Genomic DNA, 24712 nt, shown 5'->3' on the forward strand with positions numbered 1-24712 from the left:
TGAAATATCATAATAATAATATTTTTTGTTATATCATTAAACAAAACATTAAAACATTATATGATATTAAAATTTTTATTATACTTTGTGTACATTTTGTAAAATATATTTTATAAAACATATAAAGACTAATATATTTAAAGTAAAAACATTTTTACTTTCAATTTTCAATCTGTTTTACATAAATCAGTCATTCGCAATTAACTATTTATATGTAAGAAAGTATTTTATGTAAGTAGAGATATATTTTCCAGTTATTCGATGAAAGTTTTATTATACATTCAAGTACAACTAAATATATATTATAATCAAATATTTGAATTTTTTAATCTTTAAGTTTACAGTGAATATACGTTATTTCAAATAAAAAAACATATTCTTCAAATTTTTTATGAATATGTATAAATAACTAAAATTGTTCATCATTCACTGCTGGTAAAAATAAAAATGAGCAAATACTTTTTTTCTGCTTTTAATAAAATTACATAATTATACTTTTCTTATTCAATGCGCGAAAGAAAAATCAGTGAAATAAAGATATTTTGTTAATGTACTTTCAGAATTATTATATACGGACTATGTAATGTAATTGTTGAATATATAGTAATTTAAACGTATAGAAAATTCATATTATAGTTTTATTATAAGACTACGTTATCATCGAATTACTGATCCATCACAGCTGTTTTGGAACAATATAGATTCATCGGCTTACTTCTTAGTAAAAGCACAATCAAATAAAAAAAAGAACAATCGATCCAATAGGAAAGAAGAACAAACGACACGAAAACGTACATCGAAACAGAGATAGTATGGCTTAGTTATTAATTGATATATTGATTCCTTGAGACATCGGTGTTTCATAGAAGTTCTGTGGATTTTCTTAGACTTATGTATAGAATTTTTACGACATCGAAAATCATAATGGTTTATTGATTATAATAAAATTTATTGGTTATATTTATTGGTTATAATAAAAGAATAAAGTAAGATAGAAAAAAGAATATATCCTTAGATTTGTGTAAGTCTGATATACTAGAAAAAATTAAATTCTTATAATGAAAAAAAACAGCCAGAAATAAACATTTGACAAAGTAATAAAAAATGTTAATTTTCATTAACAGAAATTTTCTTTCAAGGCTATGACAAGCTACCATCGTTAAATTATTAGAAGACGTGTATTTTCAATTTTATTCCAAATAGAAATACTTATATTTGATGTAATTCAGAATTTTTTATATAAGGCAAAAAAGAATTGTTTATCTTTTACTATCTTTTAAAATCAAATTCTTTTACTCATTTTATTAATATTAATACATTGTTCAAATTGCAATGATTCATTTTAAATATTATTATTTATTATATATATATATATATATATATATATATATATATTATTTAATAACTATAATAATTTAATGTTAAAATACAAAATATTGTTATTGATCAAATATTATTTATAAAGTATTTCAATTTTAAAAGTTTTCAAAAAAAAAAAAAAAAAGTATACTAAAATATTAAACTACAAAATTATAAAAATTAATAAAGTATGCATAATATATATTTTTTATAAATCTCTTACTTTTTATTCAATAATTTATACGAAAACATATGAAATTGAAAGTAAAATATATTTTATATATATTATAAAATTGATGGATTTAATTTTTCATAATTTTTTATAATTTTGAAATGTTAAAAGTGTATAAAGTCTTATAAAAATTCATTCTTTTCTATTGAATCTTTCGAATTAAATAATTACAAAGGATTACATATTCGAATAAAATTTTGTATAATATTGCGTTATATTTTACTTAAAATCTAATTAAAGTAGAAGAAAGTTTAGAAAAAAGTGAATTTATCCTATAATTAGTATACTTATTAGTTTTAAAAGAATACAAAATTTTTTAATAAAATTTGAAGCTTCTTAGTAAATATTTATTTACAATAATGATTTCATCTGTTAACTTCTTTATATAATAAGTAAAATTTACTCAATATAATAAACACTTTATTTTATTATTTGATTTTTTTTAATCTAAGTTTATTTTTTACCGACAAACAAAACAGTTCGCTTGATTGTAGCGTAAAGCAAAGTTCGAATTAAATTGGTAGTTATTTTACTTGTTTAGTAGCAACCAATAGAAATCAGAATAAAAAAAATAAAAAAAAAGTAGTTTTATGATTTCATAGATATGCAAATAGTAAAGATACCTAAAAAGAAATAAATAACAAAGCACGATTAAGTTAATGCAAACTAATTGTTCTCTTACAAACTCTCGGTTCGTTATAAAATACTATTAAGTTAAATTCTATTTAATCACACATCACATCTACATTCGAACAATACACTGCTATCCTTTTCTTCAAAATTTATGAAAATAAATATTATATAATAGCAATAAGGCATCTAGCCTTATAAAACATTTGTTGAGAGACTCACCGATGAGGTCCCACTCTCCGTTCATGATGAAATCAGACAAGTCACCGCCTTGCTGAGAGTTGAGTACCAGATCGAGCTACCAAGATCGAAAAAGTTTCATTAAACAACAAACGTAGACTACGACCTTCTTTCTCCATCATTCGCCACACTTTATGTATAAATTTATGTACAAAGTTTCATTCAATGCACAAACATGCTTCATGCTTATTTTTCTCTAAAGTCGAAAATATTTATCACTAGTTTGTTATATTTATACTTACATTTAAATTTCCAAGATGTCTAATTTATCACTTGATTTTATATATGGATTATTTTATGAAATATGAGTTTGTTTCTTATATTATTGAATGAATGCAAATGTGAATACGAAGTAAGAAGAATAAGAGATATGCCTAATCATGCACGCATTCTCGTATATACATAGGAATACTCACTGTAAAAAAGAAATATGTAAAAGGTGCAGTGAACATTTTCATTCATATTTAAAATATTTTTACTTAAACATATAATATATGGGTATAAAAAATCAGTTTTTCTATAAAATTGATTGAAAAGTCGTATAAATATATTATTTCATAAAAATCTGTAAAGTATGGTAAAATATCAAAAAGGGAAATATATATGAAATATCAAATATCAAATCAATAATTATTAGTTTTTAAGTGACACTAAACATTAAAGTTCTGTTGTACAAACAAAAATTATTCCAACTTTATCTCAAGAGCTTTATCTCAAAAACTATTTAATGCAATTAAATTTTTTCAAGCATTAATATAGTAATAAGTAGAATTAATTAGATTTTACGTTCCTTGCATTTTTATACTTTCTCTTTTACAATGCATTTATATATAAATAATTACCGTATTGTGTACATGTAGGCGAGTATTTTTTAAATTATCAAGAAAACAGCAAAATAAATTGAAGAATTTTTAATATATAATAATTTATCATTGTAACATTTATATATATTTTAAATAAATAGAAACAAATGAATTAATACTTTAAATTTTAATTTATTGTAGTTTTTTTTTCATAAAGAATAATTCAACTGATTATATAATTAAATATATAGAGTAAATATATTATATAAATATTATTCTTATTTAATTTTTATGTCTTTTCATAATTTTCTCTGTGGTAATTAAATGTACGTTTTTAGTGTTATTTTAAATAAAAATATTTTAAATGTCATCTGGTTCAGATAAAAATAATTATTTCATATATTAATAACATTTATAAATTCATTACGAAAATATATTAATCACATAAAATAATAATATTACAACAATTTTTATTGTATAATCATTAGTTATCCATTAAAAAATTCTTATTTCTGAACTTCATGACTAACGCACAAACTATAGATTAATATTCTTTCGAATTTCATTAAGTAAATATTGCTACGAGTGTACATTATATATACACTAATATAAATATTTATGAAGTGCAATTTAAATTAGTATTGTTACATTTTACAAGATTTTATCGATATATTTTTTAATTAATTTTGAAGATGCATACGTACATATACACAGCGTGCTTTGATGAGCTAACAATTATTACACAATCAAAGCTTAATACACGATTGGCTAATTGCGGTTTGGTTACTTTGATTACTCGAGGCCATCGATTTTAGTTTAATATTCAACATCTCACTTGCTCATACGATAGTTAGATATACTTTTTGAATGTTTATTGTCTCAAATTTTTCATTTTATATTATCGATTTTATACTTCTTCGTCAATCGGACTTTGTAATTTAATTATTATTATACAATATTTTTTAGAGAACATCAAATATGAAGTAAGTTTCTCATTATCATTGTTTCAACAAAGGTGGATATTAATATATATATATATATATTTAAACTGTATAATAATATAGATTTATCGAACAATTTTGTGCTTAGTTAAATTATTTGCTTAGATCGCATGTTGTCGATCAATAATACATGCAGTAATACAGTAATATCTATATTTTTAAAGGATTATTTAATATTTTAATTTAGAATTTTAACATCGTGTCAATTTTAGCAATTTATGGAAACTGTGGGTAATTTTCTTCTCAATAAAGTATTAAACCGTGCTTTATTTCATTTTCTTTCTTGTTGTTTACTTTCAATGTTTTGACGGTTGATTTTGTAAAGTCTACATTTTTGTTAGTGATTGCTCCACGTATGAATAATTGAGATTGGTGAAATTGAAGGATAAACTTTCGTGAACATGCAAAACCTTAATTAAGGACAGAAAAGTAAGTCGACAAGGTTAAAAATAAAAAATTTAATAGGAAAAAATGTTTGCGATTGAAGTTGACTTTTGAATTTTAAAATTGAAATCACTAAAACGAAAGGCTATTTTTAGGATATTAGCAAGACTGGTATTTTAATTTAAAATTAATGATACAATTAAAAGTATATAGTAAATGTGTGGTATATCACTATACATCATATAAATAGTCAATACAATTAATTTAATTTTTATGATTTGAGAATTATATTTATCTTCGTAATATATTTTTCATTTGCCATAAGTTCTGAAGGAAACTTGCTATCGAACAATATAATCGTAAATAGATTTATAAATATATTTATTTTGTGCTTTCAATAAATGTTCAAATCCTCACATCTGCAAATACTATTAGGAATTTATTTTCAAGGCTACATTGGACATTTTTCTGGTTTCAAAACGTAAATTGAGTTCCTTATTTTATATGTGAAAATAGCCAGAGGAAAACTTAATGAAACTAAAATAGCTCCTAAGAAATTAGGTGCTGTAAATTTTACACTGTAAAGAAAATGAGGAACATGGAAAAAGCTTTGGTGAAATACCTAACGCACTAGTGATGAGGATAAAGAAAAGGGGATGAGAAAAATAAAAGCATAACAATGTAGGTACCTGGTTGCACTAATTTTTTGTAATTGTATTTTATTGTAAATTTTAACCAATAGTTACACAATAGGTACACCAATTGAATAAAAAGAATTGTGCAATCACCTTTTCGTAATGTGTTTTTTTCAATATTTTTTTATATATGAGAATACTGCAAACACGAGGAATGCGTTTGAGATTTAGTTGCCTGATATCGATACAGATAAATCTATTTTATAGACTCCTTGCTTACGAGTTATCTGTCTGTACCTTATTATGCGAGACGTTTCACAAAATGAATTTTAAAGGTATTGTCTGTTTTTTAAAATGTTTTTTGTTCTATTTTTTCTATTTTAAATTCTTACATATTCGATTATTATTTGTTATTGTTCGATTTTAGTCGTAAATGATACGAGGCATATTCTTATTTTAATTCTTTTGTTTATTTTTGTTTATTATTAAACAATATAGCATGATTTTCAAATGAAAAAGACAAATAACGCTAAGATGTACTGAAATTATTTCGTAATCTTAATCAAAGATTCGAAATAAACTAAAGCAAAAAGTATTCAATAATTTGATATTATTTACATAAGAAGCATAAAGAATATAAAGTGTTTATTGTTATACTTACAAATAGAAAAAAGATTATTTTCTGCTTAGAAAATAGTACAATTCATATAGAAATAATTAAAGAGTAAGTGACTCGCCTTATTATATTTAAAATCGAATATTTTTTATTTTTTTTTTAATCGAAATATCAATATCAACAAATTCAAAAAGTATTTAGTATAAGAAATATTGAAAAAAGATATATATGATTTAAATAAGTAAATATAATTAATATTACATATAATATTATGTAAATATTTAAATATTGTATTAAATATTTATTTTCATGTTTCAAAAAACTGTTAATTACATATACTTATTAAAATATGATAAAGTTATGAGAATTAATAATAGTAACAACAAGATAAACCTTTGCAATAGTAAATATTTATAATAGTATAAATTTTTTAAATATATCATAATTATTGTATTAAATGTGTGGAACAATATTTATTACATAATATTTAACACATAAAAATAAGAAATAAAAAATCAGTAATTGTTTTACTATACAAACAGTTACTACCATTAGTTTTATTTATTTCATGTTTGTTTCATTCCACTCTTGTTCGGTTAACATATGTAAAAAATATACATGCAAATATTAATAGCTGTCATATTGTAAACATTAATTATAAAAAAAAAACACACACACCTATAGATAAATATTATATGGTTAAATGCAATTAATTATGCATTTCAATTTTTTTCGCACGATACTTAAAAAAAAGGCCAATGCATTTCATATTTGACGGCTGTTTATATAAATATGTTTGTAAGCACAACGCAATTGTTTTTCTATATGAAATAATAAAAATGTATTCGTGTCTGTGTACTGGATGTACGGAAGAGGGCCATTTGTTTACCAGCGAGCGGAAATAATGTTTATATTATATAATCACGGTAAATGATGGTTTTATAAATGAAGAAAAACATTAAATGTATCGGATCGAAAATAATAAGCCCACAACGATATTGTAGGTAAACAGATACACGCTATAAGATAACAAAACTATATTCATAGCAAATTCAACATGACTTATTAAAATAGATCCAAGTTCTGTATCTTATATAAATTTATATTAACTGTTCTGTCTAGAGCTTAATAATAAGAAATATCCGTAACCTGCATTTGTTACGACCTCGATCTCGGGATTCTTTTTCTGTCACTGTCTTATTTTTTACATAAAAATTTAACTATAAATCCATTGCCGTATTCTTCTTTAACAAAGAATTTTAAAACATCGGTCATTATATGAAAATTTATATATTTTTTATTACCGTAATTTTTAAAAAATCCAATATTATTTTATTTTTGCATACAATAATCAAATATCTAAACTTCATGCATTAATAAAGGAGGAAACAAAAATTTTACTTTCATGTATTTACGAATATAATTTACTATATATATATATATAGATCTATATATATATATATATATAGATCTAAGATGAATTACTAAAACGGAAAAGATTATAATTAGACACTAAACATATAAAAAGGGATAAGGAATTGTTTATTATAACATCATATACGTCTACAATACTTAATATTTGGATCTGTCGGATAACATTTATTGGGCTATTAAAATGCGACATCGAGGATCATAAAAAATGCGGATAATCGATTTTTCTCAGGATCTACATAACAATACTTTTCAGTGAATTTGAATAACAAGATTATATCTATTTTAGATTAATACACAAATTAACATTTACATATATTTCTAATTAATATGTAATAAACAAATAAATAAATATATTCTATTAATCGAACGTGGTCTTACATGAATGCCCAAAATCAAACGCATGGCAAATATACTATTAATTTAGAACAAAAAAATTCTGTATTTATTATTAGTTTTTTGTTTATAAAATCAGTATAATGTTGACAGTGCATTGATTGGCATGCAAGTAAGAGCGCATCCGACTATGTGAGTAATTTTAAATACACTTGCCCCGCATACACCCTGGCATCTAATGCCCTGGTTTATGACAAGCCTGTTATTAACACCCATTTGTTATCTTTATTATTTAATTTTCGAAAGTAATGAATTGTTTCTTTATAAAGATTATTTGATGGAGAAATTTTATATTTTTTTTGCAATAACACACAATTAAATTTCATACTCTCTGTCTTGATTATTAATTGACCATACATAATGACAATCACTTTCATTATCACCTTACAAGATATATAAGAATATATTATCAATAGTACATATAAAATTTGATTTACGTACAAGATTTTCATTGATTGTAATAATAAATACGAAAAAAGTTTTTCTTAAAGGCAGCTTAGAATAAGGTGAATCAATGCTATCAATATAAAAATCAAATAAAAAAAATGTTTTTCTATTAACAGATCAGATGTAGGAATAATTAATTTTTATATTGTATCTTAATATTATAAAAATGGATCTTTTTCTTTTTGAATTCATCTTAATTACACTTTCACGTTTATTGAATGTATTCATTGTTCTCGTAAATTTTGATGAATCGAAGAAATGCCTCAATTATTAATCTGTTTTATATTAATTATACTAATTATATTTAAAATTTTTAGAGTATATACATACATATAATGATAAAAGTTACAATTCAGTAAAAACAATAGAAATGACAGCAAAAATATTGATATATAAGAAATTTCAAATTGTATTAATCAAAGTTTTAGATAGTATTTCAATTAATAAATTATTTAAAAAAAAAATAAAATGAAAAAAGAATTTATTTTAAAAATAGACATAGGGTGAAAATAAAACTCAAATTCCATGAGTTGGAGGGGTATTAAGAAGATGGAAGTCAAAACGTCCCTTTTCCACTCCCTCGATCTCTCCTTCGTTACCACTCTTGCTCTTTTGATATGCTTCAGTAGCGACAAGCAACAGGTGAACAATCAGCTATTTCGTTCCATAATGTTTTCAGCGATCGTTATAGAGTTACTTCACTTTAAGGATTGCACGCTAGAGAAAGCAACCCTTGCAATTAATTTTTGTACATTAATTATCAATACTGCAATCATTTTTTGTCGTCCAAACTATTAATTAATGAAGATATTAATTAAGTTTATATGAGCAATATAAGTATTGCAATAAAAAGGAAGGTACATTTCAATAGTGTTAAGTATCACACTTAAAGTATCACATTTAAAGTTTTAAGTTAAATAATGAAGTTAACAATTATAAAATTATATATTTATCACATGAAGTAAACATTACTGCAAGCATACATTGTTATCAATAAATATTGAAATGTACATTATATTATTAACACAATAAAATAATTACTAATTTTTATATAAATTTATTATATTTTAAATAAAGACTTAAAGCCACAAAGTATTAAATATTAATAATGGATTTTGTTTAAATAATGTTTTGAAAATTTTATCGAAATCATTATATTAAATATATATTTTTATATAGCTTTAATATTTTAAATTTATATATTACTAGATAAATAAATGTTTTGTTAAATTCAGTGAAAAAACAAATTAATATTGTGAAATGAATAGAATCAAAATATTGTTAAAATGGCTACAGATTATATATATAAACGAATTAAATGTGATTTTTATTAATTCAGTTTTAAGAATACCTCTACATCTTTTTCATATTTCTTACATTAAAGCAGTATTATCATTATTCGTCACTTTAAATATATAATTTTATACCTGTTTCATTATTCCATTAATTACATTTTTATCTGGAATATTTAATTTTAATTATATAAAGGTTATATACAAAATGACGATTTTATTTTTGAATTGTATTTTTTGATGATTATATATAGCTGTTATATAATATCTAATTTTTTAATCAAACTTTTTCGAGTATCAATTATTAAAACTATGGAAGCAATGGTATTATAGCATTCCAAGATCCATTTTAATCATTTCAAAGGAAGATATAATTTTAATTACTGCATAATTTGTAATACAAGTATTTGAGACTTAAGACTGCGAATGCAAATATTTAAAGCCTAATTCTCATTGTATGGCTATTAAGCAAGAACGCACATATACTTTATTTATCTATCTTATTTGATAAAAGATTAATTATTATATTATTTTATTCTATCAACGATTAGTTTTAATTCGTAAATCAATCGCTAATCAACCAGAAAGACTTCATCGTAAATAGCACTAATCAAAATGAGATATAATTAGACAGTGCGACAATTGCATAGTATATTTCTCCTTCAAATGCGCGCTAATTTTTATTACAAATCGAAAACACTTGAATATGTATGAACATACATATCAAAAGCGTTTTTAATGCTCAAGTATGTGAGTAAGCAAGTGCATGTTGAGTGACGCTTGCAGAATGTATTCGAGGCAAGTATGAGCTTAGTCTAACTAAGCTTAGCTCAGCGAGTTCTCATTCTCTTTAATCTCCGTTTCCGTCCTTACTCCACAGTTGCTGTACATTAGCAGCCCACGAGTGACCGACCGGGCAAGAAGAGCAATTTCGTTGGTGCATTCGTGCCGAGGAACGAGCTTTTGGGAATTAACACGCAGGGAGATAACGACAGAATTCTCTAATTGGATCAGCTGTTAGCGCGTGTTCAAAGAATGAAAATAACTGTCAGTACTCCAGCTTTTATATGGGGTTTGGGACACAGGATTTTTTATCCGAAATAACCTAATGATTTGCCTTTACTTGTTACATGATTTTATATTTGGCAAATTCCTGATTCTTGTCGTAGATTACAGCTTAATTACCACATTTAATTACACGTGCATATTTCAGCGTGAGTTAAATTTAAAAGTACAGCTACATAGTAAATTCAGTCTTGATTTTGTTCATTATAATAATTTTCTTTAATTAAGGCATTAGCTCAAATTGTTAACGACTATTTTGAGTCTCGATGCATTCAATTTATTGCCAAATAATTTATTATTATTAGTTGTAATTCATAATTACTCAATAATTCTGAAGCTACTTTTGTTCTTCAACAATACAACGATCTTTTTATCGACTTTATAGCACCCTTATCAAATACATCACTGCTTCGTCACTTTTGCGTTGTCAGCAGTAAAATGGATATTAACTTGAAACACCACCGATGATATCGTTTTTCCAAAAAAAAAGAAAAATAATAATTGGAAAAGAGCAGGTTCATGAGCGCTCCAACTCTGTCAATATCAGAAAGATAAAAAGAAAATAAAATTTGTAAAAATAAAGAATGCGAGAGGCGATGAGATAGCGACATAACGATAAGTTGGTACGCTTGGCCCTTGTGGAGAGTTACAGAGAATGGGGACTCGCATTTGGCTGGCATGGAAACGTTGTTCAGCTATCGACTCTGCGGGATATGAACGAGGTTGATGATGTGGGATGTGCCGGGTAGATCATTTTCAATGATAATGATAATGAACGTATATAATAGATCGTTAAATAAAAGTGAACATGAGACTAGTTTTCGCGTGCTGTTCTTTAAAATCATGCAATATTTTTAAAGTGCATACTTGTTTAATGTTATTTAATATTTTGTAATTATTAGTAATTATAATTCATGGATAATAATATTTTGATGGACTTTGACTGACAAAGCAGGTTCAATTTAATTACTTATTCTCCATTTATAATCTCGATTTACTCTCAGTACGTATATACACGTATTAATGTTTTTACAATAATCTTCTTAAATTTTCATAGAATGCTTTCGATAATATAAAGTATAATTTTTACAAAAAAGCAATATAAAATGTTTGTGCGAAAAATTTATACCTCAATATCGAATATGAAGTTTGGAAAACGTTGAAAAATTAAAAAAATTTTGACATTATTTCATGACAGTTAAATCTTCCTTATATTATTAATCGTAAATAATCATATTTTTGAAAATAAATTATATTATCAAATTTGATATTTACGTTAGCATTAATTATCTGAAGAATTAATAGAATTAAAAGAATTATTTTAAATGTAAAATATTTGACACAAATTTGGTATTTTATATTATATTATTAATTTAAAAATAAAGAATACGAAAAGAAAATATAAACTTTCAGTTTTGCTAAATTCTAAATTATTCATTTTAAATAATCAATAATTTAAAAGTGCCATAACATTTTCTAAATGACGAATAAAGAATATATAAAAATTATATAAGAATATATGAAATCTTTAAAAACCTTTACATTTCTTGATGATAAAATATCTATGAAAATTCTTTTATAACAATATTAATTAAATTAAATTAAATTAAGAAATTATGTTGTAAATTGTTATTTCTATTATAGGATGTAGAATTATAATAATAAAATTAATTAAATAATAAAATTAATAACTTGATTCATAATATCATTATTAAAATGTAGAGATACATTATTATATGATTTGCATTGTATTATTATTTTGCTACAATTGAGGAAGTAAATATATAAAATTTTAACATATTTTTCCATTATCGATGTAATCTAATATCATTATTTTTATAACTTATTTTAATATTTAAATAATAATTGATAAAGAATTAATTAGAAATCAAAGCATATTGAAATAAACATAAAATATTGTTGATTTGATCATAGATAATTTATCAGTATAAATACATCGCAAATTGATTGCTTCAATCGCCATAATGGGATCGCGATAAAGGGTTAATTATTAATCAATAATATTTATGTATTTTATAATAAAATATCTTATGGTTACGCTTAATATATATCAAATACAAATAGCAGTAGATGGGTCGGAAGCATATAAATTTTGGTGTATGAAACAACAATAACGTATTGACATTGTAACTTGTCTAGCACCTCTTTTGATTAACAATTTAGTTTACTTAATTTCATTGCATGATTTAATTTTATTTTATACATTAATAGAATATTAATTATTGCAGTAGTTGTAAATAGTTAATTTAAATTCTGAACTACATTCGACTATTTCGGAAATGATTACAAAAATTTAAGATTTATAAAATTTAATTATTAGCTTCATATATTATACATTTTATAAATTATAATTGAATTCAAAGTTAACTTCTTTTGTTGAATTTTTTAAAAAATTTCCACTTTAATCTGTATAGTAAATGCACTATCAAAAATAGTAAAAATATTATATACTACAGTACGCTTGAGTCTTTTAGTAATAAACTAAAATAATAATTTGATTATGAATAATGGTTATAAATTGATTTTAAATTTAGTTATATTGTTATATATTTTTAATCTTAAAAAACATTATTTTTAAGAATTACTATTTATCAACATGTTATAATTATAAAGAAAGAAAAATGGCAGATTAAATTTTTGTGCAGTAATATTTAAAGGACTCCAAACCCATGGCACATATAAAAGTATACTAGGAAGTTTTCTTTTTGCTCGAATAAACTGTGAAATATAGGACAGTTGTTGATGGAAATATAAATTGTGGTTAGGAAATAATGAGAGTCGCCGAGTTGATAGTAGAACAACGATAGACATGTGCTCCATGCAAAATCGTGGTTCCAAGCTCAGACATAATCACGTGGTCCCTGCTTTGACTGTATAACGATATCTTTGTTTAGTGTAATTGATTGAAGAATATATATATAGTAGAAAGTTACATAGAAAAATTCCGAATATCGGTTCTATCATTCAATCATTCTACTATATTTCTTAATTTTTCTGACTTCCCCTGCGCCTCGAAAATTGAAAACCTATTAAAATATCACCGTGATAGAACCAATTGATTGTAATAGTTAATCATCGCCACTGTTTGTCGAAGTATGGATGATTTTTTATGTCGTCTTGTAATAAATTAAAATTTACAAAGATTTGAAAAATTATCGATAGGACAGAAGTGGGTCGTTGGTTCTCGATTAATGGATGAAATGTTACCGTAGGGAATTGGCAAGAATCTTTGAGCATGTAAATAAGCTACTAAGTATCTCCTGATCATGAATATATCGTGTATATTTGTAGCTACTTTATGTTGAGATTCATGTTGAATACGTGTAACAAAAATTGTACCAAACTATTTTCGAAGTCTTGCAAATACCAATATGAACGTATTTAATTTAAATTCAATCATGAAAATTGTTCTTTGAGAAGTAATATCATCATACTGAACTCTAATTAATAATTAACAATAAAGACTCTATTAGTTGTCGGTCTTATAGAAATTAAATAAATTGAATATTTAGATATTAAATTAGATTAATTATAAATTAGAATTTATTACTAGATTTAATGTTTAGAATTTAATAGAAGATAATATTTGAAATTGATAAAATTGTTTAAGTAAATATATTTGTTAATAATTTCGCGGTAATGTTCCGATACTAACAATAATTGGTTAAACAATTAATTGGTAACTTAATACATTTTTATTATAATTCAAATGCTATTATGATACTATCCTGGCTTATGAGAAAAGTTTTCTGTAATATCTTCTGTATAAATTGAGCACACGCTACGTAGGATAATATTGAAATTCATTCTAATTTCATGATATTTTAACCAATTAAAATAAAAAATATTCTGTTTGATTTATTAGAATTTTATTCTTAGAATATTATATTATTTAAATATTAATATTAAATATTAAATATTAAAACATTTTGTGAATATTTTGATCCTTTAAAGCCATTCAAATATGTGCATCTAGTTAATTAAATAAAGAAAATATCATTTGAAAATAATAGCGGACAATATTAATTATTATATTTTAGCACTAAGATAAATAAAATGCTATTAATTTGTATAAACTGTAAATAAATAAATATAAAAATCTAATGAAAAAATCAATAATAAATCGCTTTAAAAAGATTATTTTTATCAGAACACTAATTAAAAATTTGATTATATGAAATATTCTTCAATGGTCGATATCTGTCCCTTATTTATGCAGTTAAACTCTGTTCAATTTAAACAATATGTTATTCACTTTTAAATGTCTATAATGACAGTTAATCCTGATAATCAATATTATATCTTTATAAATATGAAATGAATATATTCCTGCTTGCATTTTATTAAACAAATATCACAAATCGTTAGCAGATGCTTATCATCATTAATATTATAGTGACCTCATAGCTATTGATAACAACACAACTGCCATGAAATTAATGAATGGCAATATAAGGATAAGAATGACAAGATTAGAAACGCTGGACTAAAATTAGATTTATCAGACTTGTATAGAGTGCTGTGCGACTCTGTCTTTAAATAGATTCTTATCTCAGAGACGAGGGGAAGTCAGTGTATATAACTTTGGTTATTTGTTATGTTATGTTGGAGTTAAGATTTTTTGGAAATTGGACTTCTAAGTACAAAGTCAAAAAGATGAATTGAGCATAGCGACAGAGTGATTTCGAATTGTTTCGTGATAAATAAAGTTTGTGTATAATGAAAAATTATTAAAATTCAGTGCTTCGTCTATGCATGTTTCTTAGAGATAGAAATATGTGTGAAAGAAACGAAGATATAGAGAAATATAGAGATGGATAGGTGTTGGTAGAAACAGTTTTTTTTCAGAGAGTATCTAGTGTGTACCTGGTTGCCGTCGTATGTCCAGGATCCGAACTTCATTTCGCAGTGTTGCTCGTCAAAGGGGAACCAAGCGATGTCTATCTTGCATGTGCTCTTGAAGATGCCCGGAGGGACGTACAGGCAACTGCCGTTATGCGTGACCACCACATTTGTTTGGAACGTCCCGTCGAAACCCTCCTCCGCACTATACGGTTTTATTGAATCGGTTAAACGAATTTATCGTTGATACATACACAGCTTTTAGTTGTTCATTTTATTGAAATATCTTGTTACCCGTTTAACGCGAATCTCTTTTTAACTAATTCTTAAATATCTATGATTAACGACACCCCGCCACAAAATTTTATTTTTCTTATCTATGGTTAATTTTGCTCATTGTATATTTAATATAATTGATTTTTAATTATTTTAGATTTCTTAAATATGTCTTTATATGCAAAATATAAGTAAAAGATCACTTTGCAGTGTCATCGATGAGGCTAAAAAATTGCGAAACTAAAGAGTAATTTTATCTCATTAGCCCATTTAAAGTTGTTCTTTGACTTTGATATGATATCTTGTTTCATAGTATAATATAATAAGATTTAATTAAAAGTTTTATTTTAAAAATCACGTTCATACTAGGAAAAAATTGCTCCGACGTATAATTTTTAATCGATCATTTCAAATTATTTGATGTTTTAAGCTTTTATTTAATATTTTGTTTTAAAATTATATTTTAGCGATATTTCATGGTAATTTGGTATCTACGTTTATGATGTATATACAGTGATACATACACGTCACGAGAAAAATGAAAATGAACAGTGTTTAAAACGTTCTCTTTGGTGATAAATTATACACATGTATATATAAGTTTTATTTTGTTTTATGTATCTCCCATTAATGTTTTAGAATATTGTAATGTTTATATAAATCAATTTACATCTATTCTTGCTTTCTTATGTATATATATAAACAATGGTGTATTGAAAATTTTTCTATCATTCTACGCACCATATAAAATGCGTAATCTCTTGCATGTGTGTGTATGTGCACATGTGAATTCACCTTGTATTATTAACTAATTTTTTATTTCCCAGCCATTTATATCCAGCAGCTATGAATGTTGCAAGTAATCATTGAAGCATTAACACTGCATAACAATAACGTTATATTTTGGAACCAGAAAATTAAACTTAATATTTGTTAAATTCCATCTATTTTATAAATATTCTATTATGAAATTTGTTTAGTTATTTATCCAATTTTTAAATATAATTAATATTCTTGTTTGTTATTAAATTCTAATGTATATATATATATATATATATTTTAATGAATAATTTTTAATGAATATATTTATATATAATAATAAATATTATTTATTGAGCGCCATTAATGTAGAATACGTTTTATAGAGTTCGACACTAGTTTATTTTAATGTAAGGAAAAATATCAAATAAAATATTAAATATATTATATCTTTAATATCTTTATTGGTAATACATCATTAAATAAAAAATATATGAAACATTGAATATAATAAAATATAAATATATTTTAATATTAACAAAACAATATGGACGAAAAGGATCTTACAAGGTAAATAAAATTTGATGATAACCCGTTACATTAATTTATTATAAATCTTATGCAGAATCTCAAAAAATAAGTCTGAATATCATAAAGGATGTATAAGATAAGAAAAAGATCAATAATACATTTGCTTTTGATGTTTTCTAAGATAACCAAGTTATAACCATTTTATCCTTCTTTAGTTTAAAATTCGAAGCTTTCAACTATTATCATGTCTTTCGTTTAAATTAAATAGGATTATGCGAGTACTTTGGATTGGCTCCAGAATTATCGGTGCTGAAAGGAATAAAGAGAAAAACAAAGAGTGAGTGGAAGTAAAATCGTAGCAGAATTTTCGGCGGGGAATCAGTACTCAGTGAAATCTATTCTCTTTTTCAAAAGTTTTTTCCATTCAATCTATTGAAGAGGTCAACAATATATATGTATAACTATCATTTTGTCTGTAGGATATATATTCTTATTCGAACTCCCGTGTGACTTCCTTAATGTCAACCGATATTATTTCTCGTTGGAAAACCCGATACCGTCATTCTTTAATATTAAATGTGGTGTTCCTTCATTTGTTAGGTTTATCAATGACCTTGTTTATACTAACGGAAATCTTATGTTATCTAACATTTTTTATGTAATTTAATACAATAAGTATACATTTTTTTTATACAGGCTTAAAATTTAATTATTAAAAAACTAAAAATTTATAAAAAAATTTATCTTATCATAAATTGACAAAATACTATATTCATTTGATCAAAATTTTATAATTTTTTTTAATTCCAAAGAAAAAAATTACGTACATCAGGTATTTACAAAAAAACGACATTATAAATAGTTTAATAGCTCTTGTAATATTTGATGTAATATTTTGAATATTAAATCGAAACAATTTTAACAAATAATTATAAAACAGTAATTATATTGTTAACATAATTTAGATAAAATTTAATGGTATGAGGGGAAGATCGACTTTGAAAATTGAATTTCATTCTTATAAACAACCTATATCATTGTGAATATCCCATTTAAAATACTCAGACTACATTTGAAAAAAAAAAAAAATCAGAAAAATATAGTAATTTGAATCAGTATGAAACGAAAAAAGCTCGAAATATGAGAAGATGAATGTTATGAAAACTTATGAAAAAAATGTGGCTATATATGCAGCTACATCCAATTTTGAAAACTGCAATATATACTGTACCGTCATTCTGACTATTTAATGACCCATATTTTGTTCTTTTTTCTTCATTTTGTCCTCTTCTATATAAGTGCATAAAATAAAGTAAAGAGATCATGCAACGTATATCGAACTGTTGATGTGTTATATATCTTTTTACCTCGTCAATTGATTTTGCTATGTATCAAGACAAATTATATAGCAAATGAAGTGCAGCCCAGGGATACACGGAAGTAGTAGCTGGAGCATCATTTTCGAAATTGCAACATCAACTATATAATTCACTATAGAATTAAGTTTTCAAGTTTGGATTCTACAATATTTAAAAAAGTTCTTTTTGCTTTATTATAAGTATATTTTGGAATCTTATATTTTATATCCTTTATTATTCTTTTAGCCACATTTTTGGTTCCTAGATATAAAGGACTAAGTTTTACATTATTATATATAAACTAAACTATTCTATAATAATAATTAAAATAAGTATTGCAATATCAGGTATTCCAAATTTAGTATAAACAATGTCTTATAATTTCCAATTAAAATGAATTTAGTTGTATAAGGAATCTTTTTTGTTCAATATGTTTTCAATATAATCATTATAACTACAAAAAATTTATACACAATTTCAGAATATAAATTATTAATAAAAACAAAGTAAATTAAATTTTAAAATACGTTAGTTAAAATTTGTATTTTTTAAAAATATTTTATTCCATTTCATTAAAAAATAACACAGGTATAGTTTATTTTATAAGCATTTTTAAAAAGATTATATCATAATTAGGATATAGAAATATGTATCTTTAATAAAATTAAAGTACAATAAATGATTAATATACAATTATTCGACTTATAATCTGCTGCACAACATTTATTTCATCATATAATTGTTACCGAAAAATATAATAAGTATTGGAGTGTAAAATTTATTATATAATTTTATATCATTTTTAATAATGTTCTATATAGATATAATATTTATAGAGTAACTAGAGTAGTTCGCAGAGTAGTAAAAATAAAATTCTTATAATTTATAAAGAATTTCTATAATTCTATAAATTATATACAAATAAAGTAAATGAAAACTTTCAACTATATACATATCAAATCAATATATTGTAGCTGTGCACTATGGTATGCACTATAAATGTTTACATTTTTAGTATTAAATATCATTAACCATGAGCAACAGTTAGATCAACATTTAGAGTAATTTCATGTAGATAAATTCGTATGGTAAAAGCATTCAAAAAATTTCATATATGAGAAACAAACGTATTAACCGCTAATTTGCTTCTTGCTGTTTACCCGCTTTCAAAATGTTCTACTACTCTTATTACTTACCTTTCTAATATTCTAACCTACATTTTTATTATCTTTATTTCAAAAGTTTTACTCTCTGTAGAGGATTTTCAAGTCTCTAACTTCTTCGAAGTGCATGACAAAATATCGAATTGAAACTAATAAGTAGCGATGTAATGCGATTTTGCGCACTTCGGGGTAGAAATCAACTCTGCCATTAGTATACGTTAACTCGTAGAAAACTAAAAGTTTTAGATTTTCTTCTAGAATTTTTAACATAATAATAGAAATAAGTAATAATATTGTAATAAAAGTATAGTTGTAATAAAGTATAATGCAATAAAGATGAATAATTGTATCGTAATTGTATTTATTAAAATTATTCAAAATAAATTATATTTGAACTTACTTAATAAGCCTTAAATAACTTTTGAGTTTCTGATCAAATGTCTTTGTATTAAATTTTCATATAAAAAAGTTTTATTGTAGTGGTATATTTATTTATTATTTACTATTCACGATGCCAAATAAAATATTAATGGGTTCGTGAAAAGTTTAATTTGAGTTGAGAGAACTAAATAGCTAATGACAAGTCAGCATTAAAAATTAAAATAATAGTTGAGGAAATAGTGACCTACAATCTGTATATGGAATATAATTATGAATCTATATTAAAATTGTTTAGAGAAGAGTAAGAAAATGTATCATTGAATCATTAAACGATTTATTTCATCTATTGACATACAATGCATATGCGCGTAACAATACATTTTATAGAAATAATATGGCTATAAAATTACGTAACATGATTCAATATCAAATTGATTTGACTGTATTTAAACTGTAGTATGTTTGTACATTTGGAAATTAAATAAAAATAATCTTTTCAGTGATTTAAATATATGTAACATACTTATATTATTTATATAAACCTTAATGATAAAACTATTTATTTTTTAAATTTATTAAAACAATTAATATACATAAATAGAATTTCAAAATTAATAAAAATAATCTCAAATTAGTTTCATTTATAATTATAGTTTTTTTTGTTTAATTGATTAATTGTTACATTAATTTTAATAAAATAATAAATGGGATGTTACAAAAATAGATTTTTGAAAACTTGAAAATTAATATAAAAATAGATAGTCATAGTATTTATTTTTACATTTATAGGGATTCAGTAAATAATATTGAAAAAAAAGTAATTTGAACAATTTAGATTACAAGTCATCATTTTGAAAACTTCCTTAAATGAAATTTAATTATCTATTCAAAAAAATTTTTTAAATCGAGCTATTTTATTACCTAACTTGATATCCTTTGAATATATACTTTTTAAAATATCCTCTTTAATTTTTTAAATTCTAATATTTGATAAATTGTATGTAAAGCTTCTGCTTTCATCTAATTGAATTTTAGTTATCTGAGACAAAGTATAAGATTTTTTTTGTGATAAAATGAAAAATAATTCAAATCATGTTATTTATAAAATGCAAATATTTGTGATGTATAAATTTCAATCATAATGAACACGTAGGCAAATTTAATCATTTAATAATAAGAACTGAAAATATATGCAAGAGGATTAGATAATTATATTTTGAATAGAATCGATAGCATCTTATACTTAATCGAGTACATTCAGGCGTTTAATTAAATATTATATGCATGCTGATCAATTAAGTATACTGTTTTAAAGAATAAAGATCCTATAATATTTACACTGACTTTTACTACTAATTCTCACATTTATGTTACAATCTTAAAGAAAAAATTTTAAACATTAAATCTGTTCGAGAGTGAAAAGAAAACCTCTCGAATTATTTGTTATATTATATTATAAATTATTTATTATAAAAAAACGAATCTTTGATTTGATTATCAAATAAAAATTTAAATGATGTATTATATATCGATATATAATTCGATAATATTTTCATTTATATTAATAAAATTGATGGCTCTATATAATTCGTTCTTAACATATTTTATTGTAGAATTTTTACCAGATTATAATAATTTATTTAATAATTTATTTATGCATCATATATGTTGAAATTATTTATGTGTATTTTCTTTATATTATTTTTAATGTTTTATAATAAAGACAAGTTTATAAATATATGAATATATATTTATAATTACTAAAAACCACCAAAGTGCTACAAAGTAATTTTGAATATTTTTTTTTTTGTAATATTGCTTATAATACACATACACGTTTATAAAATACACAAAAGTTCGATAGTAGTAAAGAAAACCTCTAGAATTATATTCATTAGAAAACTTTCAACAGCCATTATAAAAAAGGGAATTATCGAACAGACATGAAAATCTAAGAAAGTCTCGCCAATGTTACTGAACGCTCGAAAATACGTAGTAATTATTTTGAATGTAATGAAAACCCTTGCTATTTACCATCAAAACCCGGCTAGCTTGTTTGCAAGAGTATATTTTGAGGTTTAAAATATTTCAAAACAGTTGAACGAAAATTATTTCTTAAAATCCGTTGCAACCCGAAACTCGGCACGCGCGACTCTCGACATTTGCGTCGCACGTGTGCCTTCAATGCCACAAGGGCATACGCATGCATTGTTGTCAAGTACGATAAAAGTTGCTGCTTGCATAAGCCAAGCGAAGACGTTTGACCAAAAATCATCCCCATTACGATGAGTCCCGGTGAGGAGCAAATCTTCCACTTGCTGCCAGAGATACTCCTTCGATATTCTCTTTGTCTAAGCCTAATTTCCTCGGAAGTGGGAAAAGGGCGTGCACATTCATGATGTTCCCTAAAAGCGGTGCGCCCTGATTGGAAAACTAAGACCAGAAGCTCCTTGAGTGGGGACTCATGATAAGAGGCCTTAAAGATGGGAACAAGGCAGCCAAAAGTCGCTTGGAGATAGACAATTGGAACACGCTATTCGCGTGGGCAGCCAAGGTTTGTCCGCACAGAAAATTCGAGAAAAAGGCTCGCGTGGATAGTGAAGGGCTATCTCAAGGAAAGTCAAGTAATAGAAACTAATTGTCCATAGAAGCCAAGTCTGAAGATAACTAAACGCAGAAATAAGTGTTAGTAATTCAGAGCAAGACTACTGCATACCTGTGAGTATAAAAGTCATCCTGCACGCATTTGCTTTTCGCGTGCCTTTGTGACCAACTCACCCCTGAATCAGATCAAGACTACGATATCGCTGTGAGTACACAAACCCAAGTTATCTACTCAATTATTGCTAGTTGGCGGCAAAACCGGCAGAACACAACCATTAACATTATCTCACACTCTCTGTCAAGAAGTGTGCAGTAATTATTTACCTTTGCAATTTTCAATTTAACATCAATTCAACGATTTCAAAGCATCTTGTGTAGTGACACCTCCTATATAAGAAGCCGTTCAAGAAATTATATCTTCACATAAGATTCAAGAAGTAGAATCTTCAACACCCTCATGTAAATTGTGTAATAAATTTCATAATAAATGTATAATTAACCAACTCTCACGACTCTTGTACACCCCTTCTATCTCACTCCTTCCCGTGCGTCTGCTAGGCCTGGCGACAAACTAAGTTTTTGAAGCATTGGCAGTTCGAGCCAAGAATTACATCACTATAATTTCGAACAAAATCTTACATAAAAAAAATATATTTTGAAAAAATTAATTATAACGAAAAATATAATTGTTATGTGTTGTGCAGTTTATTCAAAGGAGAAAAACAGAGTCGTTAACAACAAAACATTCCTGTTAGTATTACCGCCACTCAAGGTCGTGGCAAAGGGCGCGCGTTAGTCGTCAACAAGAGAGTGAACAAGAGTTGTTTCATGTAATTATGAAGTGAAAATTGCAGAGTATCATGTTTTGGAAGATGACAGATTTTTTATTTTGTTTCAGTATCATAGTATTGTTTAGTATTCCTCCGATTAATGATTAAAATTATGTATTTAAACTTGCACGGGATTCTCATGTTAAGTAACTTATGGACATGACTATACGTAATCTTTTTACTTTAGGAGCATTTTAATCTTCTAGTTATATTTTATTCCAAAACTATTATTTTATAAATGAAAAAAATGTTACTTCTATGAATAATTATTTAATAAACATAGTTTTTTAGTTCTTGATGAAAATACTTTTCGCTTTCTAAAATATGCTGTATACTAATTATCAATAGTGTATTAATCAATATCTTAAATTTTTCTTTTTTTTAATGATTCTTTTATAACATTTGTAATATTTACAAATTTAATAAAATGAAATTTAACACACATACACTTTTTTTTATACATTTTTACTTGTGAAAATGTATAATATAAAAAATACAAAAAGTGTCTATTATTCTGCAAACAGAATTTAATTTTTTTAGATTATTTTAATTTTTAATTAAAATGTAATTTACAATGTATAAATTTTTGTAAGATACTATAAAATTAAATGTAGTATTTAATTATAGTAGAGTGTACATAAACATAGTATATTATAATATATAGTTTATTTGTTATATATAGTGTATTTTTTATCCTGATAAATTCTTGCATTTATGCAACTAATTTACGCATATTTAAAAAATAACATTTTATTCAGAAAATTTTTTTATTGAAAATTATTATATAATTTAATTTAATAGTTTATAATGAAAATTGGAAAATTATTTATGAATATTCAATAGCTAAAACTACACAAATATATAGAATAAAAATCGAAATGTTTTTGAAATAAATAAAAAAAAAAATCAAAGCCGAATACTAATATTCCCGGTAAAATTGTAGATATTCATTGAATTATAACTATTATACACATTTTTTGCACTATTATATTATTATAATAAAAGTTAGTCACTGTGGATTTCTAATTTTCTATTTTATCACATTACTTATAATATAGAATAGTATATTGTTTCTATGTAAACTATAATTTTATTATAGTGGTATATTTATTTTTTAATTGACATTAAATATAATTTCATTGGGAATAAGATTTATACGTGGTACTCAATAAATTTTTTATAATACTAATATTATAGATTAATACACTTTATTTATTACACGTTATTATATAAATTGTAATATCAATTAATAATTTATATTACCATAGATACCAATATATTTTTTATTTATAAAAACAATGTTTATAATAAATTCCCTTTCATTTTAATTTCAATAATTATTACAATTTATATCCTCCTCTAGTTTTAAATATCAATTTAATACGAAACATCATGACTGGTCTAATGGATTAAATT

At 24.2% G+C, this 24712-nt stretch overlaps 1 protein-coding gene across 1 annotated transcript in view; it reads right to left on the minus strand.

Moving 5' to 3' along the window:
* The window catches only part of nAChRalpha6 (nicotinic acetylcholine receptor alpha6), a 155405-nt gene that overhangs the window by 65871 nt on the left and 64822 nt on the right, over positions 1 to 24712 (minus strand). Inside the window, exons 4-5 of the mRNA XM_011500466.1 lie at positions 15419 to 15599; positions 2444 to 2519 (exon numbers count right to left, since the gene is read on the minus strand). Coding sequence (XP_011498768.1) covers positions 2444 to 2519; positions 15419 to 15599 — 257 coding nt within the window. The remainder of the gene's footprint in view (positions 1 to 2443; positions 2520 to 15418; positions 15600 to 24712) is intronic.

Source organism: Ceratosolen solmsi, unplaced genomic scaffold (genome assembly GCF_000503995.2).
Source record: "Ceratosolen solmsi marchali unplaced genomic scaffold, CerSol_1.0 scaffold10, whole genome shotgun sequence".
Lineage (NCBI taxonomy): Eukaryota > Metazoa > Arthropoda > Insecta > Hymenoptera > Agaonidae > Ceratosolen > Ceratosolen solmsi.